This window comes from Tursiops truncatus, chromosome 2, assembly GCF_011762595.2.
Source record: "Tursiops truncatus isolate mTurTru1 chromosome 2, mTurTru1.mat.Y, whole genome shotgun sequence".
NCBI lineage: Eukaryota > Metazoa > Chordata > Mammalia > Artiodactyla > Delphinidae > Tursiops > Tursiops truncatus.
The window spans coordinates 11,765,989-11,785,449 of record NC_047035.1 but is presented as its reverse complement, the minus strand read 5'-3'; the positions used below and the strand labels follow the sequence as shown (position 1 = coordinate 11,785,449).

Here is a 19,461-nt window from a genome sequence, read left to right as displayed (position 1 = left end):
TCCCATAAGATGTCTAAATGGATGGTTGTAAAGTACACCTCAAAGCAAAATGATACAATAAGTATAATATAAACTTTGTCACAGAGTGAGTTTTCTGCACGCCTTAATAAAATGGGAGCGGAGCGCCAGAATTTGGCAGAAGCAGTTACCCTGGCGGAAAGAAAATACTCAGATGAGAAGAAGAGAGCGGATGAGCTACAGCAGCAAATCAAAATGCTTAAGTCCAACTTGGAGTCCTCTAAGCAGGAATTAATTGACTACAAGCAAAAAGCTACTAGAATACTCCAGGTAAGCGTGAGATGCACATGTGTGAATGTTAAGATAGGCCAGATGACGGAGAGACATTCTGAGACTTTTTATAGATCTGTGAGATACTTTGTTCCCGTTTGACTGGGCTGGCTTGCTTCATGTGTCTTGCTCTTCTTAGAAATATTATAAAAAAGATGAAATGTCTCCTGTTCCTACCACTTTTTTCCTTTTAAGAAAAAAATTAATTCTGCCACTCCCTAGTTCAGGTCTTCAACCTGTCACCTTAATCACCAAAAGCAATGTTTTTTCCTCAGTTAGGTGTTTCAAGATCTGGTCTTTTTTCTTCCACTAAGTAACCATGTGCTGTTGAGCAAGCTGAGCCAGAAGAAGGCAGCAGAGAGAAAGATACAGAGGAAGAAAGAGGACAGACTTATGGAGAAAGGGCTTAAATGAGGTGAAAGGAGATGGAATCAATGCACAGGCGGAAGAATTATCCCCCCCCCTCAAAAAAATGAAAGGGCACATCTTCACTCTGATAAGAAAGGCAAAGGAAAGAGAAGTTGAAAGCTACATTAGATGACTACAGTCTTAGATCTAAGGGAGGGGGAAAAAGCTGGGAGAGGAGATCTGAGAGCTGGAGGAGGCCTAGACCAGTCACTCTGAAAAATTCAAGAGGATCAACAAGGAAGAACATAACAACTGTTAAAAACATTGCTTTTGGCTCTTTAGACCACTTCGATCCATTTCCCTGTCCTTCTCCTTTCTTTTAATGCCAGACGTGCGACATCTGCCAGACGTATAATATCTGTCATCTTCATTTTAGAATGTTAACTTTAACTCTTTTATGTAATTTCTGTCCCCACTACATTTCTGAAATTGTCTTCTCAAAAGTCTTTAGTGACCTAAATGCTTTCTGTCCTCTTACTAGTTTCCATCCACTTTGATTTTGGTAGAGCTTTTTGACCCTGTGAACCCTCCTACCTTCTTGAAAGTTGCCTTCTAATGTTACTTGTACTGCCTTAGCTCTCTGTCTTCTCTTTACTGCTGTTTCTCTTGGGTCCTCTTCTTCTGTCCTTTTTTGTTATTCTTTTTTATTTTGCTTTGTCATATACTCTGCTTCTGTCATTGATGTGACTTCAGCATGGCTCCAGCTTCCCACCTGGTTTCTGAATGCCTGCCATGCTTCTCTGTGTGGGATGTCCCAACCCCCAAATCAGCTTCCCCTCCATTCTCCTGTTTACATAAGTGATATGGCCACCTTCCAAGGCAGTGAAGCTTGAAACTGCAGTGGCATTTTGACTCCACCTTTTTCCTTTAGCGCCTGCCTCCTATTGGCTATGACCCCCTTTTTTATTCTACCTCTGTGAAATATCATATCCATCTCCTCTAAACTCTTCTTTCTAATTATTTGTGTTGTATCAGTGTAATTTGTTAATTCATCTAAGAGGTACTTAATTGAGCACCTAACTATTCAGTAGGCACTTTGATAGGTGCTGAGGATACTGAGCTCAAAAGATGTGTCCTCTTTCTTAAGGGAGCATTCAGTTTAGTGGGACAACACTGAGGCAATTGATAAAATGAAATTATTGACGCAGTACTATGGGAACTTGAAAGAAGAAGTCCTTAAAACCTGCCTGGAGATGTCAGGGATCACTGGAGATGCTGTATGAGGAGGAACTTGAAGGATGAGTAGGAAGACTCATGGTAGGGAGGAGATTTCAGGTAGAACAGCCTGTGCCAGAACATAGCGGGCCTGAGGGAACATGGTGTATTAAGGAGACTGCAGCTAGTTGTCTGTTGCTAGAGCATCAAGTATTAGAGATAAAGAGATGGGAGAGAAAACTCAATGACAGCAGATGCCAGATTGTGGAAGGCCTTGCATACCGTGCAGAGGAGTTTTGATTTTATGCTTTAGGTGATGGTAGGGGGTGGGGAGGTTTCAGAGGACTTGAGCAGCATGACCAGATCTGGGTGTAAGAACTGCTGCAGCCATGAAGAGGTTGGGGGTGGTGGTGCTGGATGTCTGTCTTGTTTATCGTTGAATCCCCAGCACAGTGCCTGGCCCTTAGTAGGTTCTCAGTAAATTGTTGACTACATTGAAGGGATGAGGAGTGGGATGGTGAGATGTAGATGATGAAGAGGCTTTTATAAAAAATAATGGTAAGAAATGATGAGGACCTGATCTGAGTTTGTGGCAGTGAGGATGACAAACCAGAGACTGCTAGGAGAAATGTAGGAGGTAGAATATATGAGACTTGGAGATTTAATTGGAAGAAGAGAGAAAAAGGTAAATGGAATCTAGGATGATTCCAGGTTTCTGGTTTGAGTGTACGAATGATGTTCTCGTGTACTACTACAAAAGGGAAAAAAGGAAAGACAGCAGTTTAGGATTGAAGGAGATTATGATAAATTATGGTGAGTTTGCAAAATTGATGTGACATCGAGGTGCAAGTATCAGGAAGGCCATCAGAAATGTAGGCCTGGAGCTCAGTAGAGGGGTCTGCTGTGTAGCCACATGGAGGTATGGATGTATAAATATAGATGTAGATCTAATCATGTTTATTATAGAAAATTTGAAAAATACATAAAAGCTTGAAGACATCACCCATAAAAAGGAGAAACTATTTTTTTTTTTTTTTTTTTTTTGCTGTACGCGGGCCTCTCACTGTTGTGGCCTCTCCCGCCGCGGAGCACAGGCTCCGGACGCGCAGGCCCAGCAGCCATGGCTCACGGGCCCAGGCGCTCCGCGGCGCGCGGGATCCTTCCAGACCGGGGCATGAACCCGCGTCCCCTGCATCGGCAGGCGGACTCTCAACCACTGCGCCACCAGGGAAGCCCAGGAGAAACTATTTTTGATGGAGGAGAGTGACTTTCAAATATTTATGGTGAAGGAACCAATGGTTCTTTTTATTACTGGCCTAGGATTACAGCACTTTTTAAACTAGTCTTCCCATGTCAAATCTCTTCTTCCAACTTATCTTTTATACTAGGTGTCGGCAAACTTTCTGTAAGGGGCCAAATAGTACCTGTTGTAGACTTTGAGGGCTGTATGTGATCTCCATCACATATTCTTTGTCTTTACTTTTTTATAATCCTTTGAAAATGTAAAGAACCATTCTTAGCTTAGTGAGCTATACAAAAAAAGGCCACAGGCCAGATCTGGCCCACCGACGATAGTTTGTGAGCTACCGCTTTAAACCTCTGCCAGAGTTACCCTCCTCAAACGCACCTCTGGTCATATCACTTCCTTATCCACTTCCTGGTAACTGGCTCTGGACTGCCCAGTACAATTCACACATTTTAGCCTGGTATCCGAAGCCCTCACACACTGGTCCTGACATTTTGTCTGAATGCATCCCAGGATACTCTTGGGCCCTTGTGCTTTTTCATTTTACGCTTTGTCCTCTGTTTTCTCTACACCTTTTAAAATCTTAGCCATTTTCCAGGACCAGTATAAGAGCTATCTTTCAAGTAAACCCTTCTCTTCCCCAGAAGTGTATTTTTTTCTGCTCAGAACTTTGCCTTGTATCGGATATTTGTCACTTCCCTTTTAGTTTATAAGGCAGAGGGTACTATCTGGAGTGACGTTGTCTTTATTACATAGGACGCTTAGCATAGTGCCAAACCCATTGTAGGTTCTCCATAAATATTTGTTGAGTGGAATGTGATTGTGGGGGGGGAAGTATAAGAAAGAATGAGAAGAATCTTGTTAATAACAAGTTTTCAACAATAACATGGTCCTGGGGACTACAGTCCAAGAACACTGTACAGCAAAGCTCTGTTGCATTTTTATCCCTATGGATTTAACATTCTGTGGACTTTCTCTGATGGAGAATATTATTGGAATATTCCCGTAACAGTTTAATTGGTGTGTGGTAGATGATATTCAGTGTACAAGCTAATCTCTGCTATTCTTTGTTTTATGATAGTCTAAAGAAAAATTGATTAACAGCTTAAAGGAAGGATCTGGTTTTGAAGGCCTAGATAGCAGTACTGCAAATAGCATGGAACTAGAAGAACTTCGGCATGAGAAGGAGATGCAAAGGGAGGAAATACAGAAACTGATGGGTCAGATACATCAGCTGAGATCTGAATTACAGGTAAGATACATTACTGTTCAGCTTCACAGATAGCCATTTACCCTCAGGTATTAGTAGTTTGAGACATGATGGATTCTGTATTTTGGGGGAAGGGTATTGGTGAAATAATGTGTGAAACTTTGGGAGTATTAGTTACCATATAGAAGTGAATCTAAAGCAATAGGTTTCTTTTCCATTGATTGACTTAAAGTTATAGGAATAAGAAAGATAGGTAATCAGATTCATTCATTCAGCAAATACTTACCAGGTATTTGCCATGTGCCAGGCATCTTCTAGGCTTAGAGCTATAACAGAGAACCAGACAGTCTTCATATTTATGGACCTAACATTCTAGTGGTTAAAAACAAACTAGATTTGGGCTTGTTTCTAAAACTAGGGTGTTGTCTAATATTAGAATGGGCTTAGGGATGATCTTTTATAGTTTCATGCATAATCTTTTATAGTTTGCGTAATTAATATATTTAATCGAAAGGTAAAATTGGGCCACTTATTTATCTTAAACATGGGGTCTTTGACATAGGAGGGGTCTCTGAGGATGGGAAAGATAAAAGTGTGGGGTAATGAGCCTTCTGTTCTTAAAAAAGAAAAAAGAAAACAACTTTCTGCCAGGAATACTTATCCATGCATTAGCTTAGGAAATTATTGATTTGTAAGATGTACGTGAACAACAGTGGCAAGTGTGGAAGTTGTGAGAATGGGTTGGCTTGTCTGGGGCATGGGTTTGACTGTCAGATCTAGATGCAGATCCTGTATCCTGGCTTTGGCACTTAGTAGATGTGTTACCTTACACCAGGTACCACATCTCAGTGAGCCTTAGTTGTCTCATCTGTAGGTTGCAGATGAGAACAAGGTTCTCTTGAGAATAAGGGATACTATGTATAAAGGGCCTAGCATTGTTCCTGACACATAATAGGCTCAGTAAATCGTAGCTGCTATTATTTCTGGGGTTTTTTCTTACTGTCCTTCAAAGTGTAGGATCTTTTTTCTCTAAATAATTTTGAATTCCAAAGACTTAAGTCCCATGAATTTGAAATTGAATAAATGCTAAACTTTTTCCTACCTATTCCGTGTCTTTTGCCTGAGATTATGAAAAATATGATTTGTTTTACTTTAATATCTCATCCCTACCCCAGCATCATTGATGACATTGACACATTTTCCTATCCTTTCTCAAGAAGTTTATGAAATTGATAATAAGGACTGTAGGATTAGGTCTGGCAAAATGGAAGAATTGTTAATTATAGCAGCTTTCATTTGCTGAGCACTTCATGCGCCAAGCGCTGCACAAAGCCCTCGACATATGTCCTTTCATTTATTCCGTACCAGAACCCCGTGAGGGAGATGATGCATTCTCATTTTACAGTTTGAAGAAATTTAGGTGCAGAGAAGGAAGGTAACTTGCCATGACTCGTAAAGTAGCAGAGCCAGGATTAGAACCCAGTCTGTCTGATTCCAGGACACGTATCCTTAACCACTGCACTTACTGCCCATCTCTTGAGAATTCATCGGATTTAGTCAAATTTATAACAAAGATTAGTCTGCTTTCTACTCACCCTGAAAATGGTAGGGAAAAATAATTTAACTTATTGCTGTTTTCCAGTAAGTCCACAAAGTTGTGTGAATTTAGAGTATTTTACTGTGGTTGTCTGGGAGTATCATTAATCTGTCAGTTCTTTCAAACAGTATGCGAAGTGCCAGGGTTTGTGGAGATGAGCATATAACACAATGTACCAAAAGATAAAAAGCAAAGTTAAGATGCCAGTTTTGTTCCATGTAGTACTGTATGAATGGACTGTGCTTATCAACCCATAGAGGGAAAATACAGAACCCAGAGCAATGTTCTTTGCCACTAGTGGATTTCACAGATATCTAGAAGCTGGTTTTTGAGTTTGAATAAGTGAGAATAGTGACACCAAGTGAAGAAGTTAGAGTGAGAAATATGGGAAGATGTGAAAACAGATACTAGTAATAGAGCTAAAAAAAGAAACATACTAACCTCAGGTGATATGAGAGAAAAGTTATTTTTACTGTATGTTACTGTATGTTGATACCCACACATGTACAAAAACTAATTATAACCTGCAATTTCAGGGGACTAAGGCAGTGAAGTCCTTTTTGATGTTACAGTTCTGTTCTTGAAATTGTTACTTTTGAATAGAGAGATACATCTCCCAGTGAGCCGCTGTCTGCTCACGGTCATTAAACCAAATGGTTTCTGCTGCAGCATCCTGTTCATCTCTCTCACCATTTGCCGTGTTATATAAGGAGGTGCCAGTTTTTGTGCTCCGTTTAGTCTGCGTCTGTGTCTCATTCATCTTTATCCCTCCAGTGCCTGCTGAGCCCAGTTCACAGCACATAATGATCACTCAGTAAATACTGAACTGAACAGTTCATTATTGCTTTCACATGTACGGTTCATCTTTTTAGGATATGGAGGCTCAGCAGGTTAGTGAAGCAGAATCAGCAAGAGAACAATTACAGGATCTGCAAGACCAAATAGCTGGACAAAAAGCAGCTAAACAGGAACTAGAGGCAGAATTGGACCGACAGAAGCAGGTAAGGATTTTAGATTGATGATTACCTAGGAAGACTGTACACTAGCGGTCATATGAGGAGACTTTTAGTAAAGCAGCTTACTGAAATTCTTAGAGGATGAGCTCAGAGGTCGCTCCTACCTTATTACTAACCCACCCTCCTCGTTGTTTGTTTGTTTTAACAGGTGAAATATAGCGACACAAAATGATTTTGAGACTTGCTTAATATCACACAGCTAATTAGAGAATAGAATAGAATCCAGGATTCCTGTCCCAGAGCCCAGAATTCTCTCTACTGCTCTGTCTGTATTTTATTGTATCTCCTTGTCAGAGTATGTATGTTAGAACACTTGAAAACATCAGTTGATTTTTGTATTTTATCAGATTTTTACTTTCTAGAAACAGTAGTAACTTTTATTTAATAGAAATATAAATACAACATTAGTGCCATAATAGACTGCTTTTTCTGTTTTGAGAAAAAATGCTTATAACAGACTTTACTTACAAATCATGTTTAAAATTATATTTCATTATTCAATTGGCAGTTGTCTGCTCTCCAAGCCAAATTATTTTACTTCAATGTACTTATATGATAGTTTCAGTACTAACACAGTTAAACATGTTTACAGTCACATTTTCACAATAAGAATCTATAGTTAATATTCGTAACATCTATAATTTACTGAGTAACAACATTGTTATAGGTACTTAGTATACATAATCTTATTTCATCTTCACAATAAAATCACTCTTCTCTTCATTTTACAAGAGGGAAAGCTTTGTATATTTCTCAGTGCATCACTTACAACGTTTCCAGCTTTGCATACTTATATTCTTTGAAGATTTTTTTCATTAGGATTTATCATTTCTGAAACTGGTTCTATTTTCAGGGAAGTGTTTGTTTTTATTATGACAGTGATTTCCTGAGTAGTAAGAGAAAAATTCACCGAGTAACAACCTGTAGGGTACATCATAGGCTATCTTAGATAATTTGGTTGTAAGATTAACTCTCCTTTCAGCAATTGCATTTTCATTTATTTAAGGAGCTAGTATATATTAAAAGGCAAGAATTTGATGTTCTTGATGTTTAGTGAGATAACTTTCATTTTATTATGGCCGATGGTTTTACACATCCACTTGCAGTGCCCTTTTCTAAAATGAGGGAATTAAGTAGAGGAAAGTGGAGCTGAATGTAGCTCTAGGCTATTTATTTAGTAATCAGATGTTCTGAATTGGAAGTACTTAATCTTGGGATTAAATAGTCCTTTAAGTAATTTAAGTAAATTTCAGCCTTAAATTTTATGCTAGCCTAGAGCTTAAAAGAAACTGGGCAAACCTTGTAAATTATGATTCCCCTACCTAACCTAATTACCTTCCTCATTTCCTCTTTTCTCACTTATCTCAGTTTTTTTAGTCTGTGAAGTGAGCAGTTTGAACTAAATGTCTAAAGTAGTCTCTAGCAGTTTGATTCCATATCACGTTACTTCTTCATACAGCTCCCCTTACTTTGCACCGTTAAACATAATGCTTTTGAAGATACTTAATGATTTACTCTTCCTTTCCTGGCATTGCTTTACTCTTTAATTCTCACCTGACTCTTACCAATCCTGTCCATCGTACAAACTAGTTTCGTGCAGTTGTTAGTGAATTTGGAGGTATTTCTTTTTTTCCTCTCTCTGTGTTTTATCAGTGATGGAGCAAAACAGGTGCAGGATATTGCCTGATAAAAATAAGCCCGTGAAAAGCTGCCCAAAATCATCAGGGGCATGCAAATTGAAACCACAGTGAGATATCTCTACATGCCCACTCTAATAGCCACACTTACAGAGACTGACAGTACCAAATGTTGGAAAGGATGTGGAAGAACTGGAACTCTCTCATATTCCTGTAGGAATGCAAAATGGTACAGGTATTTTGAAAAGCATTCAGAGAACAGTTTGGCAAGTTTTCTTCCTTTATGCTAGGCATACACTTGTCATATGATCCAGCAGTTCTGTTCCTACATTTTTCTACCCAAGAAAAATGAAAACATATGACCAATAAAGACTTGTGCTCTGGGACTTCCCTGGTGGCACAGTGGTTAAGAATCCACCTACCAGTGCAGGGGACTCGGGTTCAAGCCCTGGTCCAGGAAGATCCCACATGCCGCAGAGCAGCTAAGCCCGTGCGCCACAACTACTGAGCCTGAGCTCTAGAGCCCATGAGCCACAACTACTGAAGCCCACGCACCTAGAACCCATGCTCTGCAACAAGAAAAGCCACTGCATTGAGAAGCCCACACACTGCAACAAAGAGTAGCCCCCGCTCACCACCACTAGAGAAAAGCCCGCACGCAGCAATGAAGACCCAACGCAGCCAAAAAATAAATAGATAAATAAATTTATTAAAAAAAAAAAAAGACTTGTGCTTAGATAGTCATCATACACAAATTGATACATCATGCTGAAGTATTAACTTTTCATCAGATCCCTTGAAGTCTGTTTATTTACTCATTCAGTATACACACAGCACATATTGAGCAAGTGCCTACCTTGTGTCAAGCATTGTTTCAGGTACTGGAGATGACATAGGGAGCACTGACTTAGCTTTTGTTTATTTGTGCCTCACTTTGTAGGAATTCCACTACATGGAAGAAGATCTGTATCGAACAAAGAACACATTGCAAAGCAGAATTAAAGATCGAGAAGATGAAATTCAAAAACTCAGGAATCAGGTATGAAGCAGCATTCACTACTTGAGCAAAGATACCATTGTAAAAGTACATTTTTTTTAGAGATACAGTAAGACTTTCTTTTCCTGTATTTTCACCTGAATCCTGTTGTTGGAGTAGTGAGGTAAGTTATTTTCAATGTGATACAGAATTTTCATCGAATGCCATTTGAGTCTGCATTTGCTGTATTCCAGGGCTTGCTTCTTATACAGGTATCTTGTAACCAGTCACCCAAGGAGATGTGAGTTACTCCAGAATTTCATACCATCTAACTTCAGTGGTAGTTTTGCTGATTGCCAGTTTTACAGTTGTGTTTTCCTAAGAAAAATCCAACGATACATTTTCTTATTAATAGATCTTTCATTAGAGTCACTAAGACCTTTTTATAACTGAAAATGTGAAACATAGAAAATAACATGTGCCTACCACTCAGATTTGCCAGTCTTTATCATTAACTGACAGAATCGTGCATTCACTTACCCTGTCATTATACACTGTCCTTTCCTCTCTTATATTCACATGAGTGACTTAATAAATAATGAACTTATTGATCATTTAAATAATTTGCATAAAGATTGACTAGTTCATTTTTCAGTTAGGTGATGACTTTGTTTGAACATGAAAAGTCAAATAATTTTAATTTTTTTAAGTTCTTAGACTTCTTAGTAGTCCATAATTTAAAATGTTTAAAAACTTTAAATTTTTATAAGAGTTGGGGACAGCTAACTGATTTTGAGTGTTCCCTTCTCCTTCCCTTTCCTACATTTGTGAAATGATTATAAATGGTAAGATGACTTGCTAACAGAAAATTAAAGAAAAGAAAGGAGCATAAACCATCATTCAGTTTAATGCTTAGGTAAACATTCCAATATTTTAAAAATATTTATTGAGTACATACTATGTCTAAGATATTGTGGTATTTCTGTTAATCAAGAATTAACCATAGGAGGTTATCTCTGAAAGATTTTTCATCTAAGTAAGAAGGAAGTTGTACAATTTGAAAAGATATCAGCCCCTTAATACACTGCAAAAAAAACAAAACAAAACAAAACCCCACTCAATTAGTGAGTTAAGATATATACTGAATGAACAATAAAAAATGCTATTTCTGCTTATCTTATTACCTTTGGGCCTCCTCGGAGAAAAGTATCTTTGTTAAAACATTACATTGCATGGGAGTTCCCTGGTGGTCCAGTGGTTAGGAGTCTGCCTTCCAGTGCAGGGGACGTGGGTTCGATCCCTGGCCGGGGAACTAGGATCCCACATGCTGCAGGGCAACTGGGCCCGTGTGCTGCAACTGGTGAGCCTGCGTGCTCTAGAGCCTGCACACCACAAACTAGAGAGAAGCCTGTGCACAGCGATGGAGAGCCCGCTTGCCACAACGAAAGATCCCACATGCTACAAAGACCCAATGCAACCAAATAATAATAATAAAAAAATTACATTGCAGTTTGACTATTTTTTCATTCTTTAAAAACTATTTTATGGGACTAGATAAAAACTTGTGGAAAAAAATGAACCTTGATCTTTATCCCCTAATTAGACTTGTAAAATTAATAAAAATTGATTTGGAATGAAGCTAGGTGTAAGCTACAAAGCTCCTACAAGAAAGTATAGGGAAATCTTTTGCAATTTGGGAGAAGGCAGATTTCTTAGGACACAAAAAGCACTAACCATAGACGGAAAAAGTGATAAAATTGGACTTCATCAAAATTAAAAATTTTTGCTTGTCAAGAGACTCCATTACAAAAATGAAGAGAGGTCAGCAACAGACTGAGAGGAGCTAGTTACAATGCATAGCACAGCTGGCAAAGGGTTTGTGACCAGGATACGGACTCTTACAGAAACTAAAGAGATGCACAACTACTTTTTTTTTAATGGACAAAAGACTTGGGTAGACAGTTCACAAAAGAAGATTATGAATAGCCAGATAAGCACACGAATAGGTGCTCGAAATCATTAGTCATCAGGGAGATGCAAATTAAAACCTCAGGGAGATACAGCACTCCACACCCACTAGACTGGCAGAAAGTGGAAAGATGGGCAATACCACGCGTTGAGGATGTGGTGCAGTTGAAACTGTCATACTCTGCTGGTGGAAGGGTACAGTGGTACAGCCACTTTGGAAAACTGGCTGTTTCTGATAAGATTAACAACATACATCTAACCTATAACCTCAGATATTTACTCAGTCTAAGTGAAGCCATATGTCCACAAAAAGACTTGTACAGGAATATTTGTAGTGGCTTTGTTCATAAATAGCCCAAACTGGAAACAACTGAAGTGTCTGTCAACAAGTACGTGGGGGCTTCCCTGGTGGCGCAGGTTAAGAATCCGCCTGCCAATGCAGGGGACACGGGTTCGAGCCCTGGTCTGGGAGGATCCCACATGCCACGGAGCAGCTAAGCCCGTGCGCCACAACTACTGAGCCTGCATGCCACGACTACTGAAGCCCACGCGCCTAGAGCCTGTGCTCCACAATAAGAGAAGCCACCACAATGAGAAGCCCACGCACAACACAGAGTAGCCCCCATTCGCCGCAGCTAGAGAAAGCCTGTGCACAGCAACAAAGACCCAACGCAGCCAAAGATTAATTAATTAAAAAGAAAAAACAAGTACATGGGTAAACACATTGCATACTACTCAGCGATAAAAAGAAACTACTGATACAACAACATGGATAAATCTTTTTTATTTTTTTAGTTTTTTAAAAAATTATTTTATTTTTGGCTGCATTGGGTCTTTGTTACTGCATGTGGGCTTTTCTCTAGCTGTGGCGAGCGGGGGCTACTCTTCGTTGTGGTGCGCGGGCTTCTCTTTGCGGTGGCTTCTCTTGTTGTGGAGCATGGGCTCTAGGCACGCAGGCTTCAGTAGTTGTGGCGCATGGGCTTCAGTAGTTGTGGTGCGCAGGCTCAGTAGTTGTGAATCGCAGGCTCTAGAGCGCAGGCTCAGTAGTTGTGGTGCACGGGCTTAGTTGCTCTGCGGCATGTGGGATCTTTCTGGGCTCGAACCCATGTCTCCTGTGTTGGCAGGCAGATTCTTAACCACTGCACCACCAGAGAAGCCCCGGATAAATCTTTTTAAAAAGCCACACACAAAAGTGATCATACCATATGATTCCATTTATAGGAGATTCAAGAAAAGGCAAAACTAAATTCTGGTTATAGAGAGCAGAGCAGTGTTGTCTGGGAGTGATGGAAATATTCTGTGTTTTTATCTGGGTGTTGGTTGCACAGTTAATACGTTTGTTGAAACTCATTTTATACTTAAGATCTGGGTATTTCACTGAATGTAAATGTAAATCAACTAAAAAATATTGAAGTGTGGAGTAAGATTGGGGATCACAGTACAATCTTAAAATTGAGCATTCCTTTTTAATAGTAAGTAAATCTTAGTTTATACTCAATATTAATTCCATTTCATAGTTACTTATTGTAGACCTAGCCCTGCAGTTAATTTGTGGGAGTGCTGTAAGCGGTTTAGAAGGAAGGAAGCTTGATGGATGGTAACTAGACTTATTGTGTCGCTCGTTTCACAGTGTATACAAATTTCAAATCATTAAGTTGTATACCTGAAACTAAAAGTCAGCTATACCTCAATGTAGTTTGTAGTTTGCCCTAGGTTGTAGCTAAGAAGTGGCAGAGCTGGGGTTTTCAACTTAGATCAGTCTCTCAGCCTCTTTTCCAGACTGTGTTGATGCAGACAGTGATTCTTACCCTCACAGAGCTGACTGGCAGTTTCATTGAGGAGGCAAAATTGTTACAATAGTGAAGCTAAATGCCAAGATAGTAGGAGTCTAAAAGAAGGCTGAGATCAGCTCGGGCTGGAGTCGTTGGAAAGGGCTTCAAGGAAGAGGCTTTGAAGGGAGGCAGAGCCTGGAGAAGAGAAGGGGACTGGGGAGAAGAGAAGGGGACTGGGTTTGCCCAAAAGGGAAAATTTGAACAGCAGAGCAGAGGCCAAATGGGAGCGGAGGAAGATGATACAGGTGAGAGCAAATAGAAGATGGAATGAAGTTATTAAGGAGCAACTGTCAGCCAGACCCTACTAGGAAAATTCTCCTTTCATATCCCAAAGTGCCATGTGCAAAAGGCACTCTTACCCTCACAAGTGAGCAAACAGATTGGGGGAAGTGTAGCAACTTGTCCAAGGTCAGGTAGCTAGGAAATTGCAGCGCAGAGATTGTGGTTTTTGCAGTGCACCACAACTGTTGACTTACGGAGGTTTTGAATCCAGGTGGAGAAGCTTGAACTGTGTCCCGTGTACCAGTGCTTTCAAATGTTTTTGACTGTGATGACATAGCAAGAAATACAATTTAAGTCATGTCTCTATACTCACACACACTTACACGTATAAAACCAAAACAAGTTTCACAAAAGAATACTCTCACACACTATATGCTGTGCCCTCTATGTACTATTCTGTTCTGTTTTTTTAAATGGCAACTGTGACCCACCAAATTGATTTCATGGTCCACTAATACAGTTTGAAAATCGCTTCTGTAGATGGTGAAAGAATCGTAGAGTTTTGAGAAATCATTTAATGCCACGGTTTACCTGTGGGAATGTAGTAACGTGGTTTCTGTGTTGTATGCCTTTCATTTTATGTAGTAATCTTATGAATACTTTGCCTTTCAGCTTACGAATAAAACTTTAAGCAATAGCAGTCAGTCTGAGTTAGAAAACCGACTCCATCAGCTGACAGAGACTCTCATCCAGAAGCAGACTATGCTGGAGAGTCTCAGCACAGAGAAGAACTCTCTGGTCTTCCAGCTGGAGCGCCTTGAGCAGCAAATGAACTCCGCCGCTGGAAGCAGTAGTAATGGGTCTTCTATTAACATGTCTGGAGTTGACGGTGGTGAAGGTAAAAAAAAAAAAAAATAGGGAATCTCAAAAGAATATTTCATTGCCTTAATTTTCAATGTTGCTAATTCAAACATGATTTGAAAAGTTACAGAAAGACCATTTTTGTTTAAAAAGAAGCTTTATCTAACAAAGCAGCCATTTTTCTCGAGGCCTGGGCTATGCACTGTTTGATATGATCGTTAATGAACTGGACAGTGGGCTGATTACTATCCCACACTGGTTTCGAACCTGGAGAAGAAGGCCCAGGACACTTAACAGGGTGGTGAGGACAAATAATTCAGTTGAGAGGGGCTTTCAGGAATCTTAAAGTAAGACTTGCTTTAATAACCATAATTATTAATATTAAAGTTAATACATAGTCACATGAGGATATCCGTGCTCTATAATTTTAATGGAGAAATATATAGATTCTCAAAATACATGATCAAGAAGAATATTGAAGATTTTAGCATAAGTTTCAACAGATCAGGTTTTTAGTTTTAGAACTTCATAACTACTTTGACTACAAAGTAGTCATTCAACAAATCTTAGTTCTTTGGCTTTAAATTTTTAGAACTTTTTTTCAAATAACATGTTATTTTATATATTTTTTTAATAACACAGTCTCAGTATAAAAAGAAATGCAAAAAAAAGGAAATTAAAATCATTTGATAATCTATTGCCCTCAGGTAACATTTTGGAACATCTTTGTCCAGACTTTTTTCCTATATATGTTTGCAGTACTTGTTTTATTGATTTTTCATTTTTGTCATATTAATATATTTTAATAATATATTTAATACAATATGTATATATTGCTTTATAGAAATTTATCACATGAAAATACTGCAGTTTGTTTAATCAGTTCCTTATTGTTGGAGATTGATAAATGATCAGAAATGGAATTGTTGGGTCAATAAGTACACACATTTAAAGGCTTTTGATTCTTGTTCCCGAAATCAGCAAACAATTATTAAGTGCCCACTCAGTATCAGGTGCTGTTGCAGAGATACAGTGGCCAAGAAGAGGCCAGACTCTGCCCCATAGATCTCACATTCTGGTGTCGTGGGGGAATACAGGGGAGGAGACAGGCAGTAAACAAGTAGTATGAGCTGGAGATATGTGCTACAGAGGGAAATGGAGCAGAGAAAGATGTGCAGGGTGCCACATGTGAGGAGGCGATAATAATTTAAACAGGGAAGTCAAGGAAGACCTTGTTGAAAAGGTGGCATTATATTAAAGTCCCAAAGGAAGTCAGGTAGTAGACTATGACGAGATCTACAGAAAAAGTGTTCCAAGCAGAGAGAAGTACAAAGGCCCTGAGGCAGGAGTATAGCTGGCATATTGCAGGAGACCAGTGCAGCTGGAGTAGACTGAATGAGGGGCCAGAACTTGGAGGAGGCTGTTTAGGTCTGTATAAGGACTTTTACTCTGAATGAAGTCGGAAGCCATAGAAGGGTCTTGAGAGGGGTAACTGAGCTGACCTGTATATTTTAACAAGATGTCTCTGGCTGCTGTGTCAAGAGTAGACTGCAGAGAGCTAAGCACTGAGGCAGGGAGACCAGGGAGGGGCATGGTATTAACCCATGTAAGACATGCTGGTGACTCAGACCAGAGTGGGGATGGAGGGGGTGGGTTCAGGATTTATTTTAAAGGAAAGCAGATGGAATTTGCGGGCAGATCAGATGTGGAGTTTGAGAGAAAGGAGTTAAAGGTTTTTGGAAAAGTGGAGTTGTGTATTGAGATGGGGAAAACTGCAGGAAGAGAAGGTTGGCAGCAAGGGCAGGCAATCAGGATAACAGTGTGCGGTGTGCTAAGTTGAGATGTCTACTAGACATCCAGATGGAAATGAAAGGGTGATGGACGAGCCTGGAGTTGGAGGTGGGCTGGGCTGGAGATGCGAATTTGGGAGTTACCAGCTTTGTAGAAAGGGTGTGTGGCCTCACTCCTGCGGGCCCAGGAAGAAAGTGCCCATTAATGCTGCCTCTCACCAATACTCGGTAAACTCTGATTTTTGCTAATTTCATAGAAAAATAATTTTCTTAGTTTTTGAATTTTGATTTTTGCGGGTATGGAAGTTTACATATTTAAACTGTCTTTTTTTTAATGTTTTCACCTTTGGTTATTGCTTAAAAGTTGACCTTGAGAATTTCTTCCATATGTAACATAAGGTATATTCAACTATAATTTTGTTAGAAAGTTGACTCTGGTGTCTGTACGTTAATTACTTATTTTCTTGTTTAAACAGGCACACGTCTGCGAAACGTTCCTGTTCTTTTTACTGACACAGAAACTAATCTGGCAGGAATGTATGGAAAAGTCCGCAAAGCCGCTAGTTCAATTGACCAGTTTAGGTAAGCAGTGCCGGCACCAGTGAGTGACGGACCCTATTTTTGTAACATTCTCCAGTGATTTCAGTCATGGTGAGTCCTGTCCAGCAGAGCTGATATTGATTGATTGACTGCGCCATGCGGCTTGCGGGACTAGTTTCATCACCAGGGATTGAACCGGGCCCCCTGCAGTAGAAGCGCGGAGTCCTCACCACTGGGCCACCAGGGTGATTTTTTTTTTAAATACTTATTTTTTTTTTAAATACTGATTTTTTTTTTAAATACTTATTTAAAAGCTGATTTTTTTTTTAAATACTTATTTATTTGGCTGCACCAGGTCTTAGTTGCGGTACACGGGATCTTCGTTGCAGCATACGGGATGTTTAGTTGCGGCACGTGGGATCTTTTTTAGTTGTGGCATGCAGGATCTAGTTCCCTGACCAGGGATTAAACCCGGGTCCCCTGCCTTGGGAGCCCGGAGTCTTAACCACTGGACCGCCAGGGAAGTCCCCCAAGCTGATATTTCAGTGTCATGAAATTGCTTTAAGAGGTCTGCCAGTGCCTGTGTTTTGTTGAAGGTGTTTAACTCTGATCATTTCTCTTCTTTCTGTAATAAACTCTGTTTGAAAACTCATTAAATTTCATTGAGAAAGCCTGTATCATGTAAATGAATCCATTTGAATGTTTTATCTCCTTACTTCATCATATGATTAGAATAAAAGATGCCACTATATATAAATGAATAGTACTTATTTTCATATATATTTTATATATACTATATAAATAAAAATTTATATGTTATATATATTTATAAATAAAACTTTTTATACTAGTAGTCATCCACCTTATAAAGAAAATGTTCTCCCGGTATATGTGTATAGCCTTGATAAAGTTCATATCTAAATAACCTACTAAACTCTCTTGCCTTTTAGTTTTTATAATTAAACATAGTTGAAATGAATCGTTGCCTAACAGAACAGTCTCTTCTTACCTTTTTGTGTCAGAATAGAGCTGTGGTGTTAAAAATGAGGATGATTTACTAATTTGGATTCCTGAAGCCATGAGCCTTGGATGCCATAGTCACTGTCTCCACACTATTGAGCATATCTATTTCAACTATTAATGTATTCAACATACATATTAGCTTTTAGAGAACATATATGCAAGGCAGTGAAGGCATATATGCAAGGGTAGTGAAAGAAGCAGAAGGGCGTAGAAGAAAGGTGTATCTGTGCATGTATCTGTCTTAGGGAAAAAATGTTGCAGAAAGGCATAGTAATAGGTCTGGACGTCGTAATGCTTCCCACTCTTAAAGTGTTTACTTGAGTTTCTGTAGTTGGGAGCCTTTTAGAAGTATGTGTCCATGCTAAAGCTCCCAGATTAGCTATTTACAGGTTCATTCCAACTAGACTCTTTTTTCCTATGCATGTGTTCACACTTGCCTTTGGTTCCTAAAAGAAAAATGATTGCTAGAGGGACCAAGTGTGCCTTCTACAGTTGCAGCTGAAGAATTAAGAGGAATAGCTTGTGCTAAAAGCTTAACAGTCAATCCCCAAATAATGATAAAAGTATTTGTTCACTGCTGTGATATTTTATATGGTTATTTCAAGTAATCATTTAACAATCTACTATAAAACAGAAATAATCTGTCTTTTGTGGTAGCCACATAAATAGTTTAAATGAGTAAAGTCTTAAAAAACATGAAGAGATATTACCACAGGAACATGTTTTGAGTGTAACTCTCTCCTCTCTCTCCACCCCTACCACTTGCACAGCATCCGTCTGGGAATTTTTCTCCGAAGATACCCCATAGCACGAGTTTTTGTAATTATATATATGGTAAGTAAACTTGTTTGCAAAAACAGTGCTGCATTTGATTTTTAACTAGTTTTTTTCAGCTGCTGATCTTTTTGACTAAACTTTTAGCAATCAATTTTGAAAGAGAATAGAACTCATTTTTGGTAATTAAGGTTTTTTTTCTTAAAGTGTACAAGTAATGTTGATAATTCATTATGTCTAAAAAATAAATTGCTTGAAGGCTTTGCCGACAGTAAAACTAACCGTAGTGCAGTTTAATGATTACCTTTATTTCTAAGCCCCTCCAGTGATACAATACAAAACAATTGATTTCATTTTTATCTTGAAGTAAAGTTTAATTATTTCCATGTGTTTTGCTTTATTTCCTAAAGGGATCTCAAAGGTGATGTATTTTCTTTCTTAGATTTCTTAGCTCTAATAAAATGGTTACCATAGTTTGGGATGCCGTGTCATATCTTCTGTGAGCCTAAAAAGCCCACTGACTGTTCTGAGTGGGGATGTCTAAAAGTAGTTGAACTGAATTAAGACGGGCAGTTTTCTTGAGAAGAAATAACAGCATACTTGGAAATTTCCTTGTGAGCCACTAGAGGGAAGAGTTACTCCTTTAAACAAAAAGGTTTTAAGATGAGGGGAATGGGGAGAGTGAAAGAAAAAAAATTGAATGGCGTCAGAAAGGATTCAGAACATGCCCACATCTGGGTGGGGAGATGATGAGGAACACAGGCACCCTCTGCCAGCCTGAGATGAGATGTTGCACTTCTTGTGTGCAAGGCACTTCGTGATGGAACCTCATCATGTCAGCACCACCATGAGGGAGTTAGTGGAAATGTATCACTGCAGGTCCTGTTCTGGACCCTAAATCGACCTCTGAAACCTGAC

General features: G+C 39.2%; 1 protein-coding gene across 5 annotated transcripts in view; it reads left to right on the top strand.

Annotated features, from left to right (window-relative positions):
* Positions 1–19,461, top strand: part of GOLGA5 (golgin A5) — a 47,152-nt gene that overhangs the window by 15,438 nt on the left and 12,253 nt on the right. For all 5 annotated transcript variants that reach the window (XR_012329866.1, XR_012329864.1, XR_012329865.1 and 2 more), the window contains exons 6-12: positions 85–288; positions 4,179–4,349; positions 6,777–6,905; positions 9,498–9,596; positions 14,228–14,453; positions 16,683–16,788; positions 18,540–18,603. Coding sequence is in view for 2 of the 5 variants with exons in the window: in XM_019918737.3 (XP_019774296.1) it covers positions 85–288; positions 4,179–4,349; positions 6,777–6,905; positions 9,498–9,596; positions 14,228–14,453; positions 16,683–16,788; positions 18,540–18,603 (999 nt within the window). In the remaining 3 variants the exon portion in view is untranslated. The remainder of the gene's footprint in view (positions 1–84; positions 289–4,178; positions 4,350–6,776; positions 6,906–9,497; positions 9,597–14,227; positions 14,454–16,682; positions 16,789–18,539; positions 18,604–19,461) is intronic.